Source organism: Mus musculus, chromosome 1 (assembly GCF_000001635.26).
Source record: "Mus musculus strain C57BL/6J chromosome 1, GRCm38.p6 C57BL/6J".
Taxonomy (NCBI): domain Eukaryota; kingdom Metazoa; phylum Chordata; class Mammalia; order Rodentia; family Muridae; genus Mus; species Mus musculus.
In genome coordinates this window covers 194,785,378-194,807,044 of record NC_000067.6, presented here as the reverse complement: position 1 = coordinate 194,807,044, position 21,667 = coordinate 194,785,378, and the positions used below count along the sequence as shown (strand labels likewise).

Below are 21,667 nucleotides of genomic sequence, written 5' to 3'. Positions count from 1 at the left end.
CAGCCATGATCCACAGACTTCATGGGTTCTAGCTACAGCGACAAGCCTAGACCTGGGTCCCAGTTAACAGGCTCAAGACAGACTTTGGGGACTAGAACTCCTGACTTTCTCAGATGTTTTTTGGTGGTCTCTTATTGATATGCTAGACATATTTAACAAAGCAAAGATGAAGATATGAGTCTGATAGACTACTTATGGACCATTCTGGGAGAAAGTCTGAGGGCTTTAAGCCACTACATTAGAGTTCCTTAGCATTGCAGTGGGATCAGTGGGGAAAGACTTTGGGATCCAGCCTCCTCTCTAAGTTATAACATCCCTGAAGGCTTATTTTGTTCTCTCCTGGGAAAGCTAAATGATGCTGCCTTTATCGTCTCACTGCCTAAGGCACAGTGGGTCAGGAGGGTCTTTTCTTAAATTGCTGGTACACCTGGGTCTTTTTTTTCTTCTTCTCCCACTTAACTAGAAAGCAAGTATACAAGGCAGAGATAGTAGAGGCAATCAGAAGCACCTGTAGCATGGGTGTTTGTGCCAAAATTTAGGGAACAGCTTGGCCTGGGCTGTGCAAGAATTACCTTGGTGGCTAGAAGCCGGGTCAAGTAGATCTCAGACACCATTTTGCTGCCCCGGTCACCCTCCTTCTGGTCACCATGGTCATGATTCTTCACCAGATGCCAAACCTTGACACCGCTCTCCAAGTCTGGGGTGATCATGGGGACCCGGGACCGGAGGCTGTCTGGGCTGCCTGTGTACCTGAAGGAAGAGTCTGGAAGAGGGTAGGGAAAACCAGAGTGAGATGGGCCAACCTCCTGCTTGAAGCATCCTTCCTTCAGCAATGCCACCTGCCTGCTGTATCAATTCAGAATAAACCTGCTTTACCTTGAAAGGACTCTTGGGACTACATATTTGGTGAATAGTTTATGGATCCTTGGTTGGAAAGAGGAAATTAAAATTTCTAGAAAAAAGATTTAGAAATTTTAAAATCCCTAAAGTCTAGATAGTGTCAGGCAGTGGTGGCTCTTGCCTTTAATCCTAGCACCTAGGAGACAGTGCAGGCAGATTTCTGTGAGTTAGAGGCCAGCCTGGTCTACAGAGCTTGTTCTAGGACAGCCACAGCTACACATATAACTCATGTCTTAGGGGAAAAAAATGTCTAAACAGTAATGGTTCAAGTTGTAATGATTCTCTTTAGAGTTAGTTGGCACTTAATTTGAGGTCCTAGAATATATTTTCTGAGCTCCTTTTGGAACTACTGCCTTAAGTCCTATAGGTTCTTTCAGGTGTGTCTTAGGGTTTTACTGCTGTGAACAGACACCATGACCAAGGCAAGTCTTATAAAAAACAACATTTAATTGGGGCTGGCTTACAGGTTCAGAGGTTCAGTCCATTATCATCAAGGTGGGAGCATGGCAGTATCCAGGCAGGCATGGCACAGGAGGAGCTGAGAGTTCTATGTCTTAATCCAAAGGTTGCTAGTGGAAGACTGACTTCCAGGCAACTAGGGTGAGGATCTTATACCCACACCCACAGTGACACACCCATTCCAACCAGGTCACACCTATTCCAACAAGGCCACGCCTTCAGATGGTGCCACTCCCTGGCCCAAGGATATACAAACCATCACAAGGTGGATAGTTTAGTGTGTGCCTTTGAGTGAACATGGAACCAAAACTGACAAAGTGAGACTGAAGCTTGCTACTCAGAGGAGGCTGGGAATGGAAGTGAAGGACTGATCAATTTTGTGTCCCAAACTAAGACACTCTTAACAAAAAAGTCTATAATTACCAATTCAAGCAGGAGCACAGCTATAAAGTGGGATAGGAGAACCTCAAATCAGGGTACACACCTGCTACACTCACTCTTTTACCTAATGCCTCTTTTCAAAGGAGACAAATGGCTCTTAAGACTCCTCAGGAAGGGGACAGATAAGCCATTACCTTTGTATGGCAGCAGCAGGGTCTTCCCTAAGGATGGTCCCTGAGGTAGTCCCTGAGGATCACAGAAGCCTAGACCTTGAGCTTCTTAATTGCATTTTGGCTTCTTACCATATCTGCTAATGGATGTCCGAGAGATGCTGGCAGAGGCAGGGATGTTGTAGGAGGAGGTCTGCTTAGGAACCAGAGCCACCACGGATCTGTCTGACACCTAAGGAGGGCACAAAAAGACGACATGGGAGAACTGAGGTGTCTTGAGAAGTTAAGTACTTCTAGGGAGTATGGGGAAGTTCAGAAATATTACAACTAACCATTATTGCCTTTCATATCTCTGGATCACCTGACATGCAGCCAATCTCAAATAAGCATACAAGTTTACACACACACCACACACACACACACACACACACACACACACACACACACTGAGAGAGAGAGAGAGAGAGAGAGAGAGAGAGAGAGGATTTCAGAAAGTTAGTATGAATGGAAGAATATAAATGATGTCATTAATAAATCTGACATTGATTTTGCACTTAAACTAATTCTTTTAAGATGAGCTAAATAAAGTATATTGTTAACATTATTTCAAGAGCCTGTTTCTGTATTTTTAATGGGACTAGTGAAAAATTTAGAATGACACACTTTATTTCTATTGGGCAGAAGTGTTAAACTCAGCCTCCCATCAATCTTGTGTTATGGATGACTATTTCCATCTTACAGATGAAAGAATAGAAGCAGGAGTAGGTTAAGTTACTGCTTCAGGGCCTCATCATTATTGTACTAAAGAGTTGATATTTTTCTTCAGACCGGTCATCTCCAGAGCACACATTCTCTTCATTCTATTTCTTTATTTGGGATTTTATTACAAATCACATTGGTGTGAGCCTCATCTTTTCCTTTGGCTCCAATTCTCTCCTGGCCTTTGTTGTATTATGAGTTGGCCACCTTGAATCGTTTCACCAAAAGTGCATCTGCCCTTGGGGAGTTAGGAGAAAGATGGCACAGTGCCCTGTCCTCTGAGAAGATGCCAGGCCTAGCACCCGACAGTTAAGGGAGGGCCAATGAATAAGGAGCCATAGAGAAGACATTTGGGGCCATCTTGATTTAAGATTGCCCTCCATCTAATAAAAACGGAGAATCCCCAGAATTGTGGTGATCCAATTAAACCCCTAACGCAGAGGGAATAAAACAGCTATAATAATGTTATGGGCCATAAAACATTCCTATTAAACCATTTTTTATTTTAACAATTTTTATGAACTTTGTAAGTTTGATTTATAGCTTCTCCAGCCATAAAACCATCTTTCTGGGTCTTAAATTGTCAGTTCTTCTCTCCCACCAAAAAAGAATTAAATGTTGAGAAGTCAAACTATAAATGAACATTAGTGCTAACGAGATTCCCTGATAGCCAGCTTTAGTGATGGTGTTTAATTTTACCCTCCCTATAAATCTATAGGAGCCCAGGCAATTTTTTTACCCATTTCTTTGTTAATTAAGATGATTTTCTTCTGCAGGGGCTCCAACAGCCTTTGACTCCAGGGAAGATAGCAAGAGGGCAGAGTAGGTAAAACTCTTGAGTTCTGAGCCCCATGCAGACATCATTGTTTCAAGGAAGTACCAGTGTTCTGCTGGAGAATCTCTGGATTTGCCAAGCTATGTGTACCAACAGCCCTTAGTCTATGATTGAGGGGGGGGCATTAGCCCTATCTCTCAAGAATTCTTGCCATCCACAACCTAGAAATGCTACTCTGAAAACCTTGTGAGGGTGGAGTTTATCCTCCCAACAACAACAATGACATTATGTATGGTTGTCATCTTTAAGGAAATTCACAAGATAACTAATGTGACAAATTCTTAGCAGTTACAAAGCTACCTCTCTTAGTGTGTTTGTCTCTGTCTCTTATTCTCTCTCTCTCTCTCTCTCTCTCTCTCTCTCTCTTTCTCTCTCTCTCTCTCCCCATCGTACCCCAACCCTGGTTTTTTTCTCCCTCTTTTTTTTTATAGGTGGTATAAACCCATGCTTAAAATAGCTGCCTGGATCTGACCTTAACTCTATCACCACGTACCAGCCTCTCTGGGCCTTGGTTGTCTCATTTGTCACTGGGGATAATAATTGTGTCTGGTAATTATTGTTGTGATTATTAAAGAAATTAAGACACATAAAGTCTGAGTAAAGTACCTAGTACCCTGTGAGCACTCAGCATGTGTTAGTACTCATGTTGCCATTTTGAATAATAATACCATCGTCATCATCTCTCAAAGGAAGGAAGACTTCCTGCTGCCTCTGTCACTCAGAACTAGGGAGTGGGAAGTGCCTTGCACTCAGTAAAGCTCAGTAAATATTTGACAAATGAATGAATATATAAATGATTAATGACACGAGGGAATTGGAAGTGTTTTGTAAGAGAGCCACAATAAGAAAGCGGTAGTCTATTCTTATTGGAATACACAGGTTGGGTAACAGAAATAAGCCTTAAGGTATCAAAGATGGATAGAAGTAAAGTTCCTGCCCTTCAGGAACAAGATTTGGTGGCACAGATTTGGTATCTTTCGGGCTTTCTCATTCACCTCTAATTGGTTCATTTCATTGCCTGGATGTACTCACCATGTGAAGGTGTGTGTGTGTGTGTGTGTGTTTACATGAAATTAACACATAATGATTTGATTTCTTCTGCTTGTCTGTAGGTACAAATCTTGAGTTTGTACACATGTTTCTAAATCCTTCAGCTACTTAATGCCTTCCCCGTTATAGGTGTTACCCCCAGCACACAGATAAATACGTTAAGGTTGGAAGAAATTATAGAATCCCACCAGCAGAGTGGGTGTTGGAAGAGAAAGCATGTGTCTATACATCTGAGACTAAGATCCAGGTGTAACATGGGGATGCACAGGGAGGAGTGCTTTGGGGGTACCCCTAGTACTCCCAGTTTCTTCTGTGTTTCAAGGCACTTGGCCAGCTTCAGGGTCTCCCAGTGGCTGGTTATTGGTAACTCAGTCTAGTCTGTCAGCCTCTCTGCATGTCTCTCTTTATAAATCAGCCACATAGGAGGATATCATTAATCACAGTCCCATGGGTCTTACAGCCTGAGGCACTTCCTCTGGTTGGCTTAATTTTCCTCAGTGTCTCTCATTTCCAGGTCCTATTTTAGTGCTTCTCCTGAATCCCAATCTGTCTACCTGTGCTTAACCTTACAGAGACCCCTAAACTGTGAGTGATTCCCACGGGATGAAAGTAGGGTGGGGTGGATGCTTATATTCTTTTGCTGAGATTTGTATGCCTGTTCATTCCATGGTGTCTGCTAGTATTACATGCATATTCCTTGTCACCTTCTATGACGAATTTGATCTACATACCTGCTGAGCCACTCCATGCAAGTAAAAAGTAAGGGCTCTTAACTTTTTCTAGTTACTGTGGATTTTAAGGGCTGAAGACAAGGCTGTACCTATTCTGTTACAAGTCAGAGAGCAAGTGGCATTAGTAAGAAGCCAGAAAAATGAGCACAAGGCACCTTTCTGGAGCTGTCCAGGTATAAGATTTTGCAATATGTTGTTCCTTGTGTAGCTGTAGAGATACACAGGAGAGGATTGCTAAGGCAGTCTTAGAGTCCATGTTTTATGTTTCCCCCAATTAATCTATTGGGCAGTCAAAGCTAAACATCACTCTTTCAGACCTACGGAAGAAGAAAGTGGAGAGAGAGGAAAGTATGTTGGCTTTTGAGGCTTTCTAACAGAGAAAAGAGGACATTCTTAAGGATGAAGGCCACAGTTCTTCACACAGTTCCATGGGTCTTACAGACTGAGGAGGCACTTCTTCTGGCTGGCTTAATTTTCCTCAGTGTTTCTCATTTCCAGTTCCTATTTTAGTGCTTGTTCTGAATTTGTCTACCTGTGCTTAATCTTACAGAGACCCCTAAACTGTGAGTGGTTCCCACAGGATGAAAGCAGGATGGGGTGGATGCTCTCTTACCTGGTAATGCATCAGTGTGTTAAGCCGCTTCCAGTCACCCTCTATTTTGGTGGTAATGTCTTCGTCCTGCAACACCACTCTGGCAATCCGGCCTTGGCGCCACTCTGGGTGGAAAGGATGGGTAGCTGTGAGGGGGTAAGAGCAGATAGGTCCACCCAGTCTGTGCGTCCTCTAGAGACTTAGGAACTTGGTCTTCATTGGCTGATGTCAGTGGCAGAGCTTTTAGACATCCAAAGGGCAAGGGTTGGGGGAGGGAGAAAGACAAATGTGGAAGAGCCTCATATCTGAGGGGACAAAGCCTATGGGGGGAGGTGGGGAGAATGTTTCCCATTGCCTTCATCTGACCAGGATCTAGTCATGCTTTTATGGGGACTGTGTACCAGGCAGAACTTCACATCCCTTTTCCCTAGCTATCTCATGGCCTGATAGCTGTCTTGGAAGCCATGCTCCCCTCTTGCCCTCCTAGTCCAGTGCCAGTCTTCCTACCCAGATCCATGTCCACAGCCCTTGGCCGCTGGGAGTAGGGGACATTCTTATATACGGCATCGAGGATCTTCTCCTTGACTTGAGTGATGGTGTCACAGTTTAGTACTTTCACTGGGATCTCTGGGCTGTTCTCATTGTCAGGGTTGACACAGTTCAGGATCTGTAAGTAGGGGATCAAGGGTGAGATGGACATACTGGGGAAGTAGCGTGGGAAGAAGCTGAGGTCTCAGAACCATTTTCTACAGTTTGCTCTCCTAAAGAGAAGAATGTGGTTCTCTATTCTGAGACATGGTTTCTTCCTCTTCTTCCTGTCATCTATTGTAGGAGCTGAAGCCAAGTTGTTAATCCTTTCTCAAAAAAAGGTAATCTACTTCTTAGATGGGCCAGGGGAAGGTAAGCTTAGTGTGAGGTACTTGAAAGGCTCAAGATAGATCCATGGGTGTCAAGTGCTGGCCTTACTTGCCCTCAAAGCTTCTACACTGGAGACCAACACACTTAACTTTCTTTCCTTGCTGATTTTGCAGTCCCTAATGATGAGTGAACTTATTCTCTCTCAATGTCATCTTGAGGCACAAGCAGCTCTTTTGGCTCATGGGGAAGGGGGGGGGGTGGGAAATCCCTCTTTATATACTTGATATGCCCAGATTGGTCCCTAAGCCTCTTTTTGATAAATGGCTTCATTGGCTAGAAGGTAGAGAAGGGACAGTCACAGGTGGTACAGGGCTCTTGGTCTCCTCACCAGAGTCTTATACTCGATCTGCTGCCGGATGAGCTTGTCTTCACTCAGGGAGTATCGGGCCTCACCAGTAATAGCGTCAATGGGGCCTTTTTCCATCTGCTGCTTGATTGCACAGTATAGCATGAAGAGTGGTTCCCCAGCACACTCCTGTGGGCATATCAGGTCAGAGAATATGGATCTTGCCTGGCTCTTCTTGACTGCCTCTAAAGCCAGGGGAGAGAGCCCAGGACTGTTTTGCTTGGGAGCAGCCATGCCAACAAATCCCAGTTTTTGAAGAACAGGTCCCCATGCTGTTTCCAAAGCCAGGGTATGTGGTTCACTCTAGCCCTGGTCACTCTGTCTTACCTTCAGGAACTTGTGTAGAAGAAAAGCAAACCAGTTAGTCAGCATCTTCTCGGCCACAGACTCAGTCCTGGAGAAGGCAGAGGGACCAGTTACACAGGTGGTACACTTAGGCTTGTCATGTGTGTGTAAGAAAGCATAGGGCTAAGACTGGACCCTAGCAACCCAACCGAACTCCAGCAATAATTAGAAGTGACTGGCCAGGAATGAGCTCTTTCCTATACTTAATGGGAAATTGCTTGGGAGGTCATTCCCCAAGATTTTGCTGCTCTGTGTGTGGTTCCACAAACTGTTGGTGACACCTGATGTGGTTTGCAGACAAATGCTTGTCCCACAGGCTGTAAAGGATGAGTTCCTTACTCCCTCAGGTCTTCTGATGATGAAGAGAATCTGCCTGTTCCTCTGTGGTTTCTGCAACTCAAGTACTCTGTAGTATATGCCAGGTACCCACCTCTCCAAACATCGATTGCCACATGTTCAAATCCAGTCTATATTATTTATTGGCTATATAACTTTGGGTAAGTCACAGTCATAATTAATTCACACTTTCAATTGTTAGAGGTGAATCGGTTGATATATTTAAAATGTGAAAGATAGCACCTACCCCACAGTAAAACACTAGGGAAATAAGAATGTTTAGGCCCGTGATTCATATGCTCTCTAAGCTTTTAGGTGGAGAGCAGTGTTTAAGAGTTTAGCCAACAGTGGGGTCTGTTTCTGTAAGCACAACCTCTTTCCCCTCCTCCAACCCAGGCTGCAGCTATGGGAACTTGGGAAGAAACAAAGCAAAGCACTGTGACAGACCTTGTTGATGGGGATGTGAAGGGGTATTTTAAATCCCTACATGTGATGCAAATTATACCCTTTGGCTGAAGTAAAAGCCAGGGCTGCTTAGCAATAAGGGCTGGGAGAGAGTGACAAAGGTAGAAGAGATTGCAGCTTTCTCTCTTGGCCCTCCCAGCACCCTCTTCCAGCATTGTGTTTGAGATTATCTCTAATTTAAATACAACAGCTCTTAATGAGAGCTTTCAGTGCTCCTACTGGCAGGATGGGGCCTCAATGCTTATAAAACAAAGCCACCCCAAGTGTGGCCTGGAAACCCAAGACCAGCGAGCAAAGGTGCAGGAAGAGCCTGAGTGGAGGTGACAGACTCAATTCCTGCTGCTCAGACCCCTAGATTTATTCTGGGCTTATTATGATCTCAACTGAGGGTGGGTGCAGGAAGAGATACAGGGTCTCTAAAATCTATGCCCTACCAGAAAAGTGGCAACTGAGTTGGGGGTATATGCTAGCAATTCTAGGCTAGGAAGCTGGGCCCCAAGCATGTCTATCAGATCTGAGCATGATGATGAGAAATTGCTTGCCTGTACTATCCAATATGGTAGCCTCAAGAACAGTGTCTGGACACTGGGATTGTGATCAGTGAGATGGAGAAAGTAAAGTGTATGATTTATTTAGTCAACAGTGACACCATGCTCAGGCACACAGGTCTGGAAGCAGAGACAAGTATTCCTCTTATCTTGTTTATGAGGAAACCAAACCACAAAAAGGCAGCACCCATGGTGTGAGGCTGCGTCCCAAGATAAGCCATGTACTTAGGTTGGGAGTCACCTGGTTTCCCAGGACCAGCAAAAGATCACACTCCATCCTGGGCTGGTATAAAATCACAAGCAACCCTTCATGCAAGCCATTTCCAGGGGTTGAGGATAACAGGAGCCTATGTGACAAGGTCTATAACTCAACACTGCCCTTCCCCTGCTGTGGATCAGACCTGCGGAGAAGCAGCTTGGGGTGGTTCTTGTTCTCCAGGTTCTTGTCAATGAGGTCAGAGAGCAGCTGCTTGAGGACATCAGTGGCATATTCTAGGCGACCCTGAAGGCCTGTCATGATGAGAGAGGCCACGTTCCCACGGTCTCGCATGGAGAAGCTGCGCTGTAGTTCCAGTGTACGGATGAAGGTCAGCAAGAACACCTTGTTGTTGATAAGCTGGGCGAAGAGTTTCAGGGCTTTCTCCACGTGCTGCTGTCCATTTCCCTGTACCTGAGGTATGCAGGATGACCTTCAGAGGACAGGCTCTGGATGTCCATCCAGACCCTTAGGACATGATAGTGATAATGTCTGCTCTAGGACCCTCTTTATGAGGGCTGCAGCCATTTTATCCCCCAACTGTGTTGTTGGGGGTTGTTCTGTGAGGGTTAAAGTCTTCTGGGTCCCCTCTACTTGTCTTGGTGGTGAGGTTCTGAACAGCATTGGCAACAGATGTACCTCATTTCCCAAGGGCCCAACATGAGATGATCTATCAGCTTAATTTTCCTGTAATTTCCTCTGCCCTGACTCATTCTCTTGAATAAACAAACCAACAAATGTACAAACGAGCCCCTAGTCATTATTTTTAAGTCTATCACAAACCACTGTTCCCTACCATTTTTAAAGCAGTTATAAACTATTGGCTCTTTTCCTTCATAACCCTATACTGCTCTCTGGACTTCCTGGGAATCCCTGGCCTACATCATTAAAAGACATGCAGTACCTCCAGTTCCCGCAGAACAGGGTGGTCCTCAATGCCTGGGAACAGGACTCTCATGGCATAGGTACGGTAGTCCAGGTAAGGGATTCCTGATCGATCCAAGTCACTGGTTAGCTCATTGATGTCTGTCTGAAGCTCCGCAAAAGCTGTGAGAGTGAGTGAAGACAGGAAAGCTTAGAAGGAGTTCAAGTCAGGAGAGAGGAGAGAGGGAAAAGTTTGTCTGGAGGAGGAAGCTGGGGTAGAGAGGCAGTAGGTTAGAGGAGTGTAATGAGGAAGGTGTCCTAGGTTTCTGCCATAGGTTGTTTACTATAGGACTTTAAGGATTGCTTAAGGCATTGTCTCCAACTTGAAGCTATTAGAAGTGGTGGGAACTTGAGAGATGAAACTTGGGGGAGATCTTAGAGAGTGGGTCTCCCTCTTTGACTTTTTGCTTGGCTACACACTTTAACCACTATGTGCAGCCTTACCACAGGTCTTCCCGAAACAGGATTAACTTATCAGAGACAGAAAATTTCCAAACTCAGCCAAAGTAACTTAAAAAAAAAAGTGTATGTATGCATGTGAATAGATACATGCAAAAGTGTCTGTGACAGGTGTACTTTTGGAATCCAGAGGATGGCCTTAGGTGACAGACATCTTTAGAAACACCTCCTCAGGGACGGGTTCTCATTAGCCTGGAGTTCACAAATTAGGTTAAGCTGGCTGGCCACTGAGCTGAGATCCTCTTGTCTCTGCTTTCCCTGTGCTGGAATTTTGAGCCCATGCCACAATGCCTAGTTGTTTTTTTGTTTTTGTTTGTTTTTATCTGGATTGTAGGGATCAACCTCAGACCCTCATGCATGTGACTGAGCTATCTCCCAGCTCCTCTGTCTTTACTGGGTGACTACGTCAGGGACTTGTTATAGTGAATGGAATCTGAGTAACAAACTGTTATGAGAAGATGGAGACCTTTTATGTCTTCTGTCTATCATCTATCTATATTTTTTTACTTCTACAGTTGCAAAGGTGGCTAAAATATAGAGAAGAGAACAATATGACTTAGGCCCTTTATAGGTATTTGTAGAAGCAATTGGAGAACTTCTGGAGCTCAACAAAGGTCAGAATAAACAAACCTTCCCCTAGGAAGAAAAAGAACCAGGATGTGAAAACCTTGGCTGTCAAATGCTGACCCTGAAGGTAGGTCCAGGCAGTGAAGAGCTCCTAAGTATCTCCCTGGCTTCCTAGGTCAAGGGGTAAATCTTCGTGCTAGGATATAAGGGAGATGGGAGAGTTTTGACCCATCTCTCCCAGTACAGTTCTTTTCCATTGTTCAACAGTTGCTTGATTGTGAAAAGCCACTTGCCACAAAAGGAAAAATGTTTTGATTCTTAATTGATATGTTTACCCAAGGAGCCTGCTAGGTCCTCAGCCTGAAAGAATGCCAGGTATGCTTGTCAGTCACCCCGTGGATGTTTCTGTGTGGGAGATGAGAGAAAATACAATCTCCACTCCTACACACTTTCACACTCAAGGCTGTCTGTCAGCAAGTATGGCCTTTGGAACATTCAGTCTACAGCAGAGATAGAAAACAAATCCTAGGAGATGATAGGCCGGGGAGGAGGCAGGGCTCTCCTACGTTCTTGGCTGTGACTTCCATGTGAGTATTCAGAAAGGGGTGAACACTGGCAATTAAAGGATCTGGTCTAAGACAATGAGGCCTGGCAGATGCTTACTGTGAAGACATACTAGTCCTGAAAGGAAGAGACAGCTGGCTAAATTATGGACTGAATTGGGGTAGATCAGGAACAGTGAACACTGCCAATGGACCTATCTCCTCACACCTGGGCATACCTGGGTCTTCTCCAACCCCAGGGACAGGAAAGTTCCTGGGAAAGAATAGAGTATGAAGGCTTGAGGAAAGAGGATAGAGATAAAGACAAGGTTTGTATGTAAGGAGGGTGATGAGATTAGTGAAGAAGGAGAAGTCCAGGAAGTAGAGAATGCACCTGCACTCACCTTCCTTGCACTCCAGTGCCACCCTGGACTCCAGGTTGTCCATTTGCATTTGGAGCCGCTTGAGTGTGAGGTCATTTTCCCTAGACTTGCGCTTGTAAGCGATGAGGACAATGATGACGATGATAAGAAGGAGGCTTCCACCAGCTGCGATGCTGATGATGGCTGGCAGGGTCAACAGGCTGTCGGAGATGACGCTCACGGAGCCAGGTGAGAACACCATCCCGCCCACGTGAACCTGTGCATTGTACACACAGACACACAGGTATAGAGCCCTGGAGTGCTATCATATCCTACAGTGTTATAGTGTGAGCAATGGCAGGGTAGACTATGACAGTATGGCGCATATTTGGATATTAAGTAATTCTTGCCTTGAAATTTGCCTTTCTACTCAGGTGTACCCAACTGCTATCCATTTTGATATAGGACATGGAGATGATAAAATATGGAGGGCATGAGTCAGAACTGAGGTTGAAGGGAAGCTTTCTTCATGTATACATGGTGAGGTTGGGCAGAGGAAAGAGACAGAAGAGGGTTCACTCACCATGACCTTGTGCTGCCCTGTGAGGTTGGGAGGTTCACAAAGCAGCTGTGTCTCAGACACAGTGACTGTACAAGGTGTCTCTCCAATCATTACTGTGTAGTTGAGTTTGGCCCCTCCAGAGGCAGGAGGACAGAGATTTTTGCCCTGTAGAGAACAGGTGTCTTAATGAGGAGAACTGGAATTTGCAAGCAGAAAATAATTACCTACTTAAAAGAGATAAAGGAGACAGGATGGGGAAGAAATGTAAAAACCAGTAAGCCTCTATGATAGGTTTTTAAAGAGACTTGAACCAGTCATAGATGAAAGGAGGACCCCCCCCCCCAAAAAGGAGGTGTTTAGGAAAGAGGAAGAAGAGGAAAGAAAAGGAAACACAGAAAAAATGGACAGATATAGGTGGAGGGGAGGACACATCGTATTTAAGGGTAGGTGGGGTACAACAAGACTCCTGTGTATTAGCATCTAGAGATCTGGCCTTCTCAAGAGGGAAGGGCCTGCAATGCTCTCTCCCACCACTATCCAGGTTTTTCTTCCCCATTTATGTTTCCTACCTTCAGGATGATGGGTGAGCCTGGCTTCTGATCCAAGATTCCAGTGGGGCTGAGCAGTTCAAACGTTGGGTTGGGGTAGTAGATGAACTTGGTGTCGTTATAGATGAGTAAGGATTGAACATTGTTAAAGAGAAATCCAAACTCATCTGGCCGTTCCACAGTGTCCAGACCTGGGCGGTAGTCACTGGTCAGAGAGGGTGCCAGACAGGTGAGGGTGGTTGTGTTTACCACTGTGCATACCTAAGGAAGCAGAGAGCAGCATTCAAACCTGAACACCTGGTGGGTGAAGGAGGGTCTGTCATCTCCTCTTACCCTCTGTTTGCTTGACTTCCTTCACTACATAGGAGGCCCTTAAGAAAAATGTGGTGATAATGCATTTAACCCCACTCATTTATTTATTAACACTGTTTTGAGCACCTGTTTTCTGGCAGACACTGGGCTGAGAGTCTGGTGCACAGAATGAAGTAGTCCCAAGGGACAGCTCTGGATTAATTAAACAAGCTTTATAAGCTACTCCACAGAGAGCCTGGGGCAGCACAGGGCACGATGCTGTGAAATGCATGAATGGATGAGGAACACTCTGGTGGGAGGAACCAGATGCTCCGGAAAGTCTGTGAGTGTGCATGGCCTAAAGCGGGATTCATGAAAGATTTCCCTCAGAAGTAGTGAATGCTTTTATCTAGAGAACAAGAGGCTTACCTAGGCCAAAGAGTAGCGCAGGAATAAGTTTCAGCTGGAGGAGACAGCAAATGCAAAGACTGAAGATGTAAGAATGTTTGAAGAGGACAATTGCAGTAAGGGAGTATGTGTGGGGGTTAGGGGTGGGAGTATTTGGTGTGGAACAGAAAGTGGTGAGATGAGCTTTTTGTGCCTTGCACAGTGTTCAGCTAATGCCTCAGCACAAAGTGGTCAGTAGACAGAATTCTGCCACTCAGGGCCTTTCTTTCTTTTCTCTGGCCACATTCTCCTTCATCTGCACTCAGAAGTGACATTGAGTTCATGTTCTCCCTTGTCTCTTGGTCTGCCATCAAAATTCTACTGACTGGTGCCTGGTTAGCACCATCTGCTATTCTCCCCGCAGTGGTTGGTTCTGAAGCTAAGAAAACATCCAACCAAAGAAACTACTAACAGACCCATTGCAGGGCATAGGGGGAAAAAAAGCAGATTCCAGCTTGCTCTCCTAACTTTTACTCTGCACCACAGTTAGCTCAGTATCATTGTGGGAACCGGGCTGTCACAGGGAATAGCCCAGAACACTCTAGTATATTCTACCTAGCATGTGGTGCTCGCGCGCGCGCATGTGTGTGTGTGTGTGTGTGTGTGTGTGTGTGTGAACATATACACAGACAGGCTTCATGACCAGAAACAGATGCCTGTGTGAAACAGTTGACAGCACAGAAAAGAGCTGGTATGTAGAAGTGATGTCAGAACTTCAAATCAGTCTTAATCCTTCCAAACAAAACTGCTTCCCTGGTTTTTCTGCTGTTCTAGGGATCAGTTTCCATTCCTGTCCCTTTCCAACTTAATGCCCATATCATGGTGCATCTGGGGATACTGATAGGCATAGGAGAAACAATCAGTGCAATGAAGTGAGTACGGTTTGTCAACTTCCCTATGCATTTTGAGGCTTTGTGCCAGTCCCCCTCACTGTCTATTTGGGAACTTGGAACACAAGTAAAAGGGTAGCTCCAGGCTGAGGCTAAGGTGGGGACCAAATGGAGCAAAAGGGCAAAGTACTTCTTTCCTCCTACTGTAAACAGAGGCACTGGGCAGTGCTTTGAGGCCATGTTCTAGGGACACTGCCTTCCTCCATGCTTCCATTCAGGCCTGCAAGCCCGGCTACCCCCAAGCAGGTCACTATGTAGTCCTAGAGCCCTCCAATTCTTCCCAGAAGGTAGAACTATATTTAGTTCTTTTCAGGATGTCATATAATAGGGAAGCTGAAGCCATATTTTTTGTTTTTTCATTGAGGATGAAAGCTGTAGCTTTTGGGAGTCACCCTTGTTGCCCTCATGCTAACATTGTAGCATTCTCTCTATACTATACTCACATCTCATTTTGTATTTATTGGTGCCTTATATTGATCCTGTTAACCGGAGAGAAGGTCCTCCCCAGGTTGGTCAATACCTTGAGACAGTAAAAGCCTTGCAACTTGGTGGCATACTTTGCATGTAAAAACAAATGGCAGAGCCATCCCTAGCCCAAACCACCTCATGTCATACTATGCACATGCCCTAATTATCCCATGACTCTGTACCAAGGACTCAGGAAGAGACCCTCATGCCTTAGAGCCAACTGCTATACACAAATCAATCCTCTGGCACTGTAGCACCGTCCTTTCTATGAAGACTAAGAGAAGCTAGAGCCAGCTTTTTCTTCTGCCTTAAAGGTTGCTGCCTTGGCATAAGGGATCCTTCTCGTAAGAATTTATCTGTAAGTTGTATTCTGGTCGGCTATTTTGGAATGATAATAAAATCTGTATTTTAAAACCTGTACTTAGTTTTTGGAGAAGGAATGGTTTATCTTCCCTGAGTATGAGTTCAAAGCTCCCATCAGGCCCTAGAAACTTAACAGAGCAACAATGACTGGGGGCTTAGGAAAGACTTAGCTGGCAGGAGGCAGATAGAGTCCAGGTACTTCCTATGATTCCAATTCTGAACTTGGATGAAGGGAGAATGTGTTTACCAAGCTAAAAGTGTTGAGCATTTCTAGCATGGTGGGAAGTTATAGCCATGAATACCTTGTACTTAGGGTCAAGTTATCGATCCATCTGGCCTTAGTTTCTCCTCTATGCAATGAAGGTGTGGGATTTGATAATCCTTAACACATTTTTCTTTTGGTCTAGCCTAGCATTGTGTTATTTAGAGCACCTCTGTTTTCCAAGGAAGCTTTCAGCAGGCTGGACATATGTCAGGGATAAAAGGAGAGACACCATTCCACCTTTTGCCTGTCCATCTCAGATTTACCAATATCCCAAAGGTCACAGAGTAATAATTGTAATTCACAGTAGTAATAACAGCCAATACAGCATCTTCTCTATTATAATTATGAATATAATAATCTGTTGAAAATGCATGATAAAAGGAGTGAGATGGTGCTGCAGGAACAAGTTGAAAACTTTTCAGTAGCTTATCAGACATTCTGTTTTCATCAGAATAAGAGAACTTTTTGAAATTCACAAACACTCATAGCTAAATGGAATAAAATTATGCAGCTATGCAAAAGACTGAAGAAGCTGTGGTCATCTTGCCAGTGGGTCAGAATTCTCTGTCTGCTGACATTAAATATAAACATTAATTCCATGGATGGCCTGTTCAGACACTTCAAAGCAAGTCTTTCAGCCATTTACTTATAAGGAGCACAGGATCAGAGAAGTTAAAGGACTTGATTGGAGCCATACAGCCCATAAATGTCAGATTTTAATTTCCAATACAGAAGTTGCTAAATGTGGAGGAAGAACTTCTTTCTACCCCCCACACTGTTTCTCATTTATCCTTTAAGGGAACATTTTCACTGAAGTGAACATAACCCTTTTGTGCAATATGGAACTCAGCTGCCAGCACTTTTAGACCTTTGCTATATCACCTGAAATTATGTCATCACATTAGTTTCTGGATGGTTCAGGTGTTTGGAACCATCTTCAATCATTTCCCCTGTCTATTAATCAGGCATTCATATACCTAACCTCTAGCTCCTGGCCTTGCAAGGCTGGCCAGAGAGCCATTGTTACTGAAGCCAAGAAGGGAAGACCAAAGGTTACTCACATTGACAGATTCTTTGCCATTAAATTTGACTCGGACCCTGGGCTCCTGAATGACATCCAAGTTGAAGCCTGTGATGGTTAGGGGTGTGTGCCCACTGGAAATAAGCAGAAGCTAGGTTAGGTAAAATTGGTAAACTGATCTTCAACCACAAGTGTCCCCAATATGAGCCACCCTTGAACTGTAGGGTTCTGTAACACCATTTCCCTCTGTTAACCTCACCTTCCTCCAGATACAGTCCACCAATCACACTGTCTTCCAGATGATGTGCCTGGCTAACCTTAAATCCCTTTAGGTGTACGTAACCAATCTCACTCACCTAGTGATACTCCACTCTGGCTCAATACGTTGGACCCGTGGGTCATCTATATACTCGAACTGCAGACTGCTATCCACCCGGGCTCTGTCGACACTCACGGAGACAGGGACTGGTCCTAGTCCATTGGATGATGGGGGTGAAACACATACAATCTCATTCATTGACCTCCTGATGGAGAAACAGAGAAGGGTTAAGACAAAAGATATGGGCATGAACTAGCTTGAAAGGCATGACCCTTCCACTATGTATGGCCCATGATACATTCTGCTGTCTTCTTTTTTGTGCTACAGAAATATCTTCTACCAGTGTCCATCAGCACCTTCACTTTACCTTCGCTGGATGAGGAAGGGAGCACAGTAGAAAGTTTAAAGAATATGGGCAGAGACAAGGCTCTATGAGAGTTTTGAGAAATCCTTTTTTTCTAGAATATGACTAATCAATGCTTAGGGTCCAGTCAGGTTGTCAATACATATTCCTGTCCTCTGTTGTGATAAAAACAGAAGGCTTATTCTGGTAGAGTTTATAGTGCAAAGCTTTCAGGTAGGTAACACTGGGCAGACTGGGGCTTAATCCATGGATTCCTTCAGAATTCACTTTAAGTCTGCATCCTCGGGGCTCATGGTTGTAGCTGACAATATTAGGTATGTTGTTGTTGTTATTTTTTTTTTTTGATGCACAGAAGATAATCTTGAGAACAAATCTATGCTAAAATTGCTAAGACCATGTCACCTCCATGAGTCTCAAGTTCCTACAGTGAAACTTAGCCTGGGGAGCTCCTGGAGTTATTCCTTATCTGTTCTAATAACCCTTGCCTCCAGTTCCCTTTAGATGTTACCAGCCCCTCCAATCTATGGGAAATAAACTGATAAGTGGCATACATTTCTAACAATGACTAGCATGTTTGAGCCAAGGAGAGGACCAGTGATGAGGAGGTAACGGGCATGATAAGGCAACAACAACACACCATCCTTACCCATAGAATTCACAGGTCTGATTGCCCAGGTACACTGCCACACTGCTCCCAGCACCAAGGTAATGGCCTGTGATGGTCACCATGGTACCTCCTGACTCTGGTCCCCGGATCGGGCTGAGTGACAGCACAGAAGGATTCTTTGAAAAGAAACAGAGAAACATTCCTAGCTTAGGTCCAAGGATAGACCTAATGGTAAGAGGGATAACAATCATGCTGGGAGCTAAGGTAGTTTTCCTGCCCTCAGTAGTTCCCAAACATCATTGCTTTCTCTAGGGAAGGTGAAGGGCTGCCATACCTTGGAATTAACTTACTTCCTGGGGAGTCTTGTACTCACAGTACTGAAGAGAAAGCTGATATGACACTGGCTTATCTATAAAGCAGTTTGCATATTGAGACCAATTTGACAATGCTACTTTATATAGAGCCTGTTCTAAGGTTTTTTGGCACAATATCAATAGGGCTGAGTAAAATGTTCTTGCCTAAGTTGGGCAGCTGATAGACTGAAACCTCTATGAATGGTCTATGTATATGTTCTCTTGTCCTTCCCTAAGCACTGAGACCTCATTCTTGGTGCTATTAATAAATGTTAAACATGGCTTCTCTGACCCTCACTAGTAGATGAGAATATCACTTGCAAGCATGCTCACTAAGCCTAATGTCAAAGAAATTAATTATATGAAACTCTAGCCTATCATGCATGAAGCAGTTGACCTTAATCAGAAAGAATTGCCTCTGTCTAGTGAGCAGTGATATGGAAAGTATGTTTTTCTTGTTTTTGTTTTTACTTTTTTTTTTTTGGTTTTTCAAGATAGGGTTCTCTGTATAGCCCTGGCTGTTCTGGAACTCACTTTGTAGACCAGGCTGGCCTCGAACTCAGAAATCTACCTGCCTCTGCTGCCTCCCAAGTGCTGGGATTAAAAGCGTGTGCCACCACTGCCCGGCTTGTTTTTACTTTTGTTATCTTGTTAGAGTCTCACTACAAGATAACAAAGGCTGCTCTTGAGCTGGAGACCCTCCTGTCTTCACCTTCTGAGTGCTAGGATGAAAAGCATGTGACACCATACATAGCTTGTGAAGTGCATTTAACTCAGTGAGTGGATTCTAGTCTGTACCAGCTCCTCACTATCTATGGCCCTGAGGTGGGTCATATGATTATTCTGGATTTCAGCTTGCTCCTTTGTCAGTTGAGGAGAGTTTGATGGGCCTAGGGCCCTTTGCAAGTCTGATATTTATAATTCTCTCCCCATCTTTTCCTTTTGTTTCCCATGTCCCCTGATAAGGAAATGAGGCACAGTGGCTGCAGACAGTTTGGCAAATCTGAGAGAGAAAAAGTACCAGGAAAAGGGCAGCAATGCTAAAATGAGAATCTAGGCCTGGAAACTTCATAAACTATGTAATAAAATGCTTTAGAAAGAAGAGAATTTTGTGACCTAATGATTTTTAAAAACTCTTAGTAAGGCTGGTTTGACCCCATCCACTGTTGTTAACATTTTTTAATGAAGTACCCAGTGTGAGGATGTAGGTAAGATTTAGAAAAGGAACTTAAGGGCTCCCAATACAAAGTATTGATTCAGGATTAATTGAGCCAAGGGAGACTTCAGGACCTCAGAAGCAATTTATTGATTTGGGATTAATTTAGTGCCAGCTTCACAGAAATTTTTGGTACCAAAACTGCTTGATGAAATGTTTTTAGATGTATGCATACATGCACATGTAACCATATAGACACACAGAACTGTCAGCTCATATGTTTCCTCTCTGGTGTTATGTATAGAGGTACATCTCTTCCAGATTAGAGATCTTCTAATCCTTAGCTTAAAATATCCTCATCAAAAATCAAAGCATATGGATAAATATAAACCACTTAATTAGTGTGTCTTCATTAAGCTAGAATGAGATCACAATGTCACATGGAGGGATAAAAGGCAGCCTAGTCTTTCATCTAGAATCCATTTTCTAAGAAAGGCTTAAGTTTTTGCCTTACTTAGAACTCTGACCTGTGGTCCTCTGAGACTCCAAAGTTTTTGGGTTTTCTGTTTTGTTTTGTTTTGATGTCATGTGACTATACAACCCCAGAAAGACAGCCTTCCAAGCAGGGAGGCCAGAAATTCCCTTTACTGGTTACCATGGTATACCTGGCTAGGAGGACCAAATGAGAATTCCCTGGGAGAAGTCTGGAACAGATATGTGTCCTTGCTGGCTATGTGGCTAACCTTGGTCCCATTACTTACCACAAAAGTATACTGCTGGTGGGACTTGGTCATGAACTCTGGCTTGCATTCCCCAATGCACAGGCGCACAGGCCCAGATGTGGTACCTATAACGGCATGGCCCATCTCACAGACGATCCTGAGAAGACAACAGACCTCCCAGTGAAAGGCTTGACAAGGCTGCAGTCCCTGCTCATTTGCTCAGCAGTCAGTGGGTGACCCATCACTGTCTTGTCAGAGTGCTAGGCCATGACTTAGTTTAGTACCAATGTGACCATGAGTTTAGTATTGAACTCCTGGGCTTTTTCTTCTTGCTACAGTGAGAGGTTGGATTTGATTATATATAAAAAGCTGTGGGTGCCTCTGGTATAACATTCTGCCCCAATTCCTGTGAGCACTTAGTACAGTGCCTCACCATGGGTCATACCTAGGATTGGTGGAATGAGTGGACTGTCCAACAGAGATTGAGGGGCGTTACTTATTTGATGCTTTGTGCTATGCAGCAAGCAAACGCAGCAGCTCTCCCTAGGGGCACAGGTGAATGACTGTCACACTGATTCAGTTGTAGTTTGTTTTCTGCAGTGAGCTCTCAAAAGCAGGTAGATAATCTGATGAGATAATGTGAGCATCCAAATAGCATCTCCCAGCACAATGAGAGAAGTTCATGGACATGGGTGGTAACTGAGTTCATTAGGTAACGATTGACATTTAATCAAGGCTGAGCATACTCAGTGGGTGACATGGCTTTGGTTAGAAGTCACGTCTCCCATTGTAAGGAACACTGGAGGAAGATGGTCTGCACTTTCTCAGCAGGTCAGATCAATATTCCCTGGTGATTTCCCTGGCTCCTGGGATAAGTCAAAGAAGAACACTAGTCCCTTTAAGTCACAGTGCCTTTCAGAATGGGTGGGCTGTAGGGGATGGGTAGGAAAGGGTTCTACCAGTCTCAGCAAGTAGGGGGCCAAGAAATGAGGAAGGAAAATTCTTCTTGCCTTCTGACACCATTTCAGATTGCAAAAGCAGTGTCTATGTGTCCATGCTAGGCTTGCTTAGTGGGGGATCAGAAAAATAACCCGCCTCCTCACTAATTTCCTATATTATCCTGGCACAGTATGAAGACCTGTGTTTAACAGATCAAATTTTATCTGAATTGGTTCTCTAGGAAAGAAGGTAACTAAACAAAGATTTCCTTTCAATGTAATAAAACTAACATTAAACAAATCTCTCTCTCTCTCTCTCTCTCTCTCTCTCTCTCTCACACACACACACACACACACCACTGGTTTCTGTCTTTTTTCATAACAGTTAATCTCAAATAAATACATTGA

General features: G+C 44.2%; 1 protein-coding gene across 3 annotated transcripts in view; it reads right to left on the bottom strand.

The window, feature by feature from the left end:
• Positions 1 to 21,667, bottom strand: part of Plxna2 (plexin A2) — a 197,079-nt gene that overhangs the window by 9,825 nt on the left and 165,587 nt on the right. For 2 of the 3 annotated variants that reach the window (XR_373891.4, XM_006497240.4), the window contains exons 14-28: positions 20,361 to 20,478; positions 18,130 to 18,266; positions 17,157 to 17,324; positions 16,841 to 16,934; positions 13,077 to 13,316; positions 12,529 to 12,672; positions 11,988 to 12,222; positions 9,996 to 10,138; positions 9,237 to 9,505; positions 7,469 to 7,535; positions 7,124 to 7,270; positions 6,385 to 6,544; positions 5,899 to 6,023; positions 2,043 to 2,142; positions 573 to 763 (exon numbers count right to left, since the gene is read on the bottom strand). Coding sequence is in view for 2 of the 3 variants with exons in the window: in XM_006497240.4 (XP_006497303.1) it covers positions 573 to 763; positions 2,043 to 2,142; positions 5,899 to 6,023; positions 6,385 to 6,544; positions 7,124 to 7,270; positions 7,469 to 7,535; positions 9,237 to 9,505; positions 9,996 to 10,138; positions 11,988 to 12,222; positions 12,529 to 12,672; positions 13,077 to 13,316; positions 16,841 to 16,934; positions 17,157 to 17,324; positions 18,130 to 18,266; positions 20,361 to 20,478 (2,338 nt within the window). In the remaining variant the exon portion in view is untranslated. The remainder of the gene's footprint in view (positions 1 to 572; positions 764 to 2,042; positions 2,143 to 5,898; positions 6,024 to 6,384; positions 6,545 to 7,123; positions 7,271 to 7,468; positions 7,536 to 9,236; positions 9,506 to 9,995; positions 10,139 to 11,987; positions 12,223 to 12,528; positions 12,673 to 13,076; positions 13,317 to 16,840; positions 16,935 to 17,156; positions 17,325 to 18,129; positions 18,267 to 20,360; positions 20,479 to 21,667) is intronic. The other variant, NM_008882.2, reaches the window with a different exon arrangement.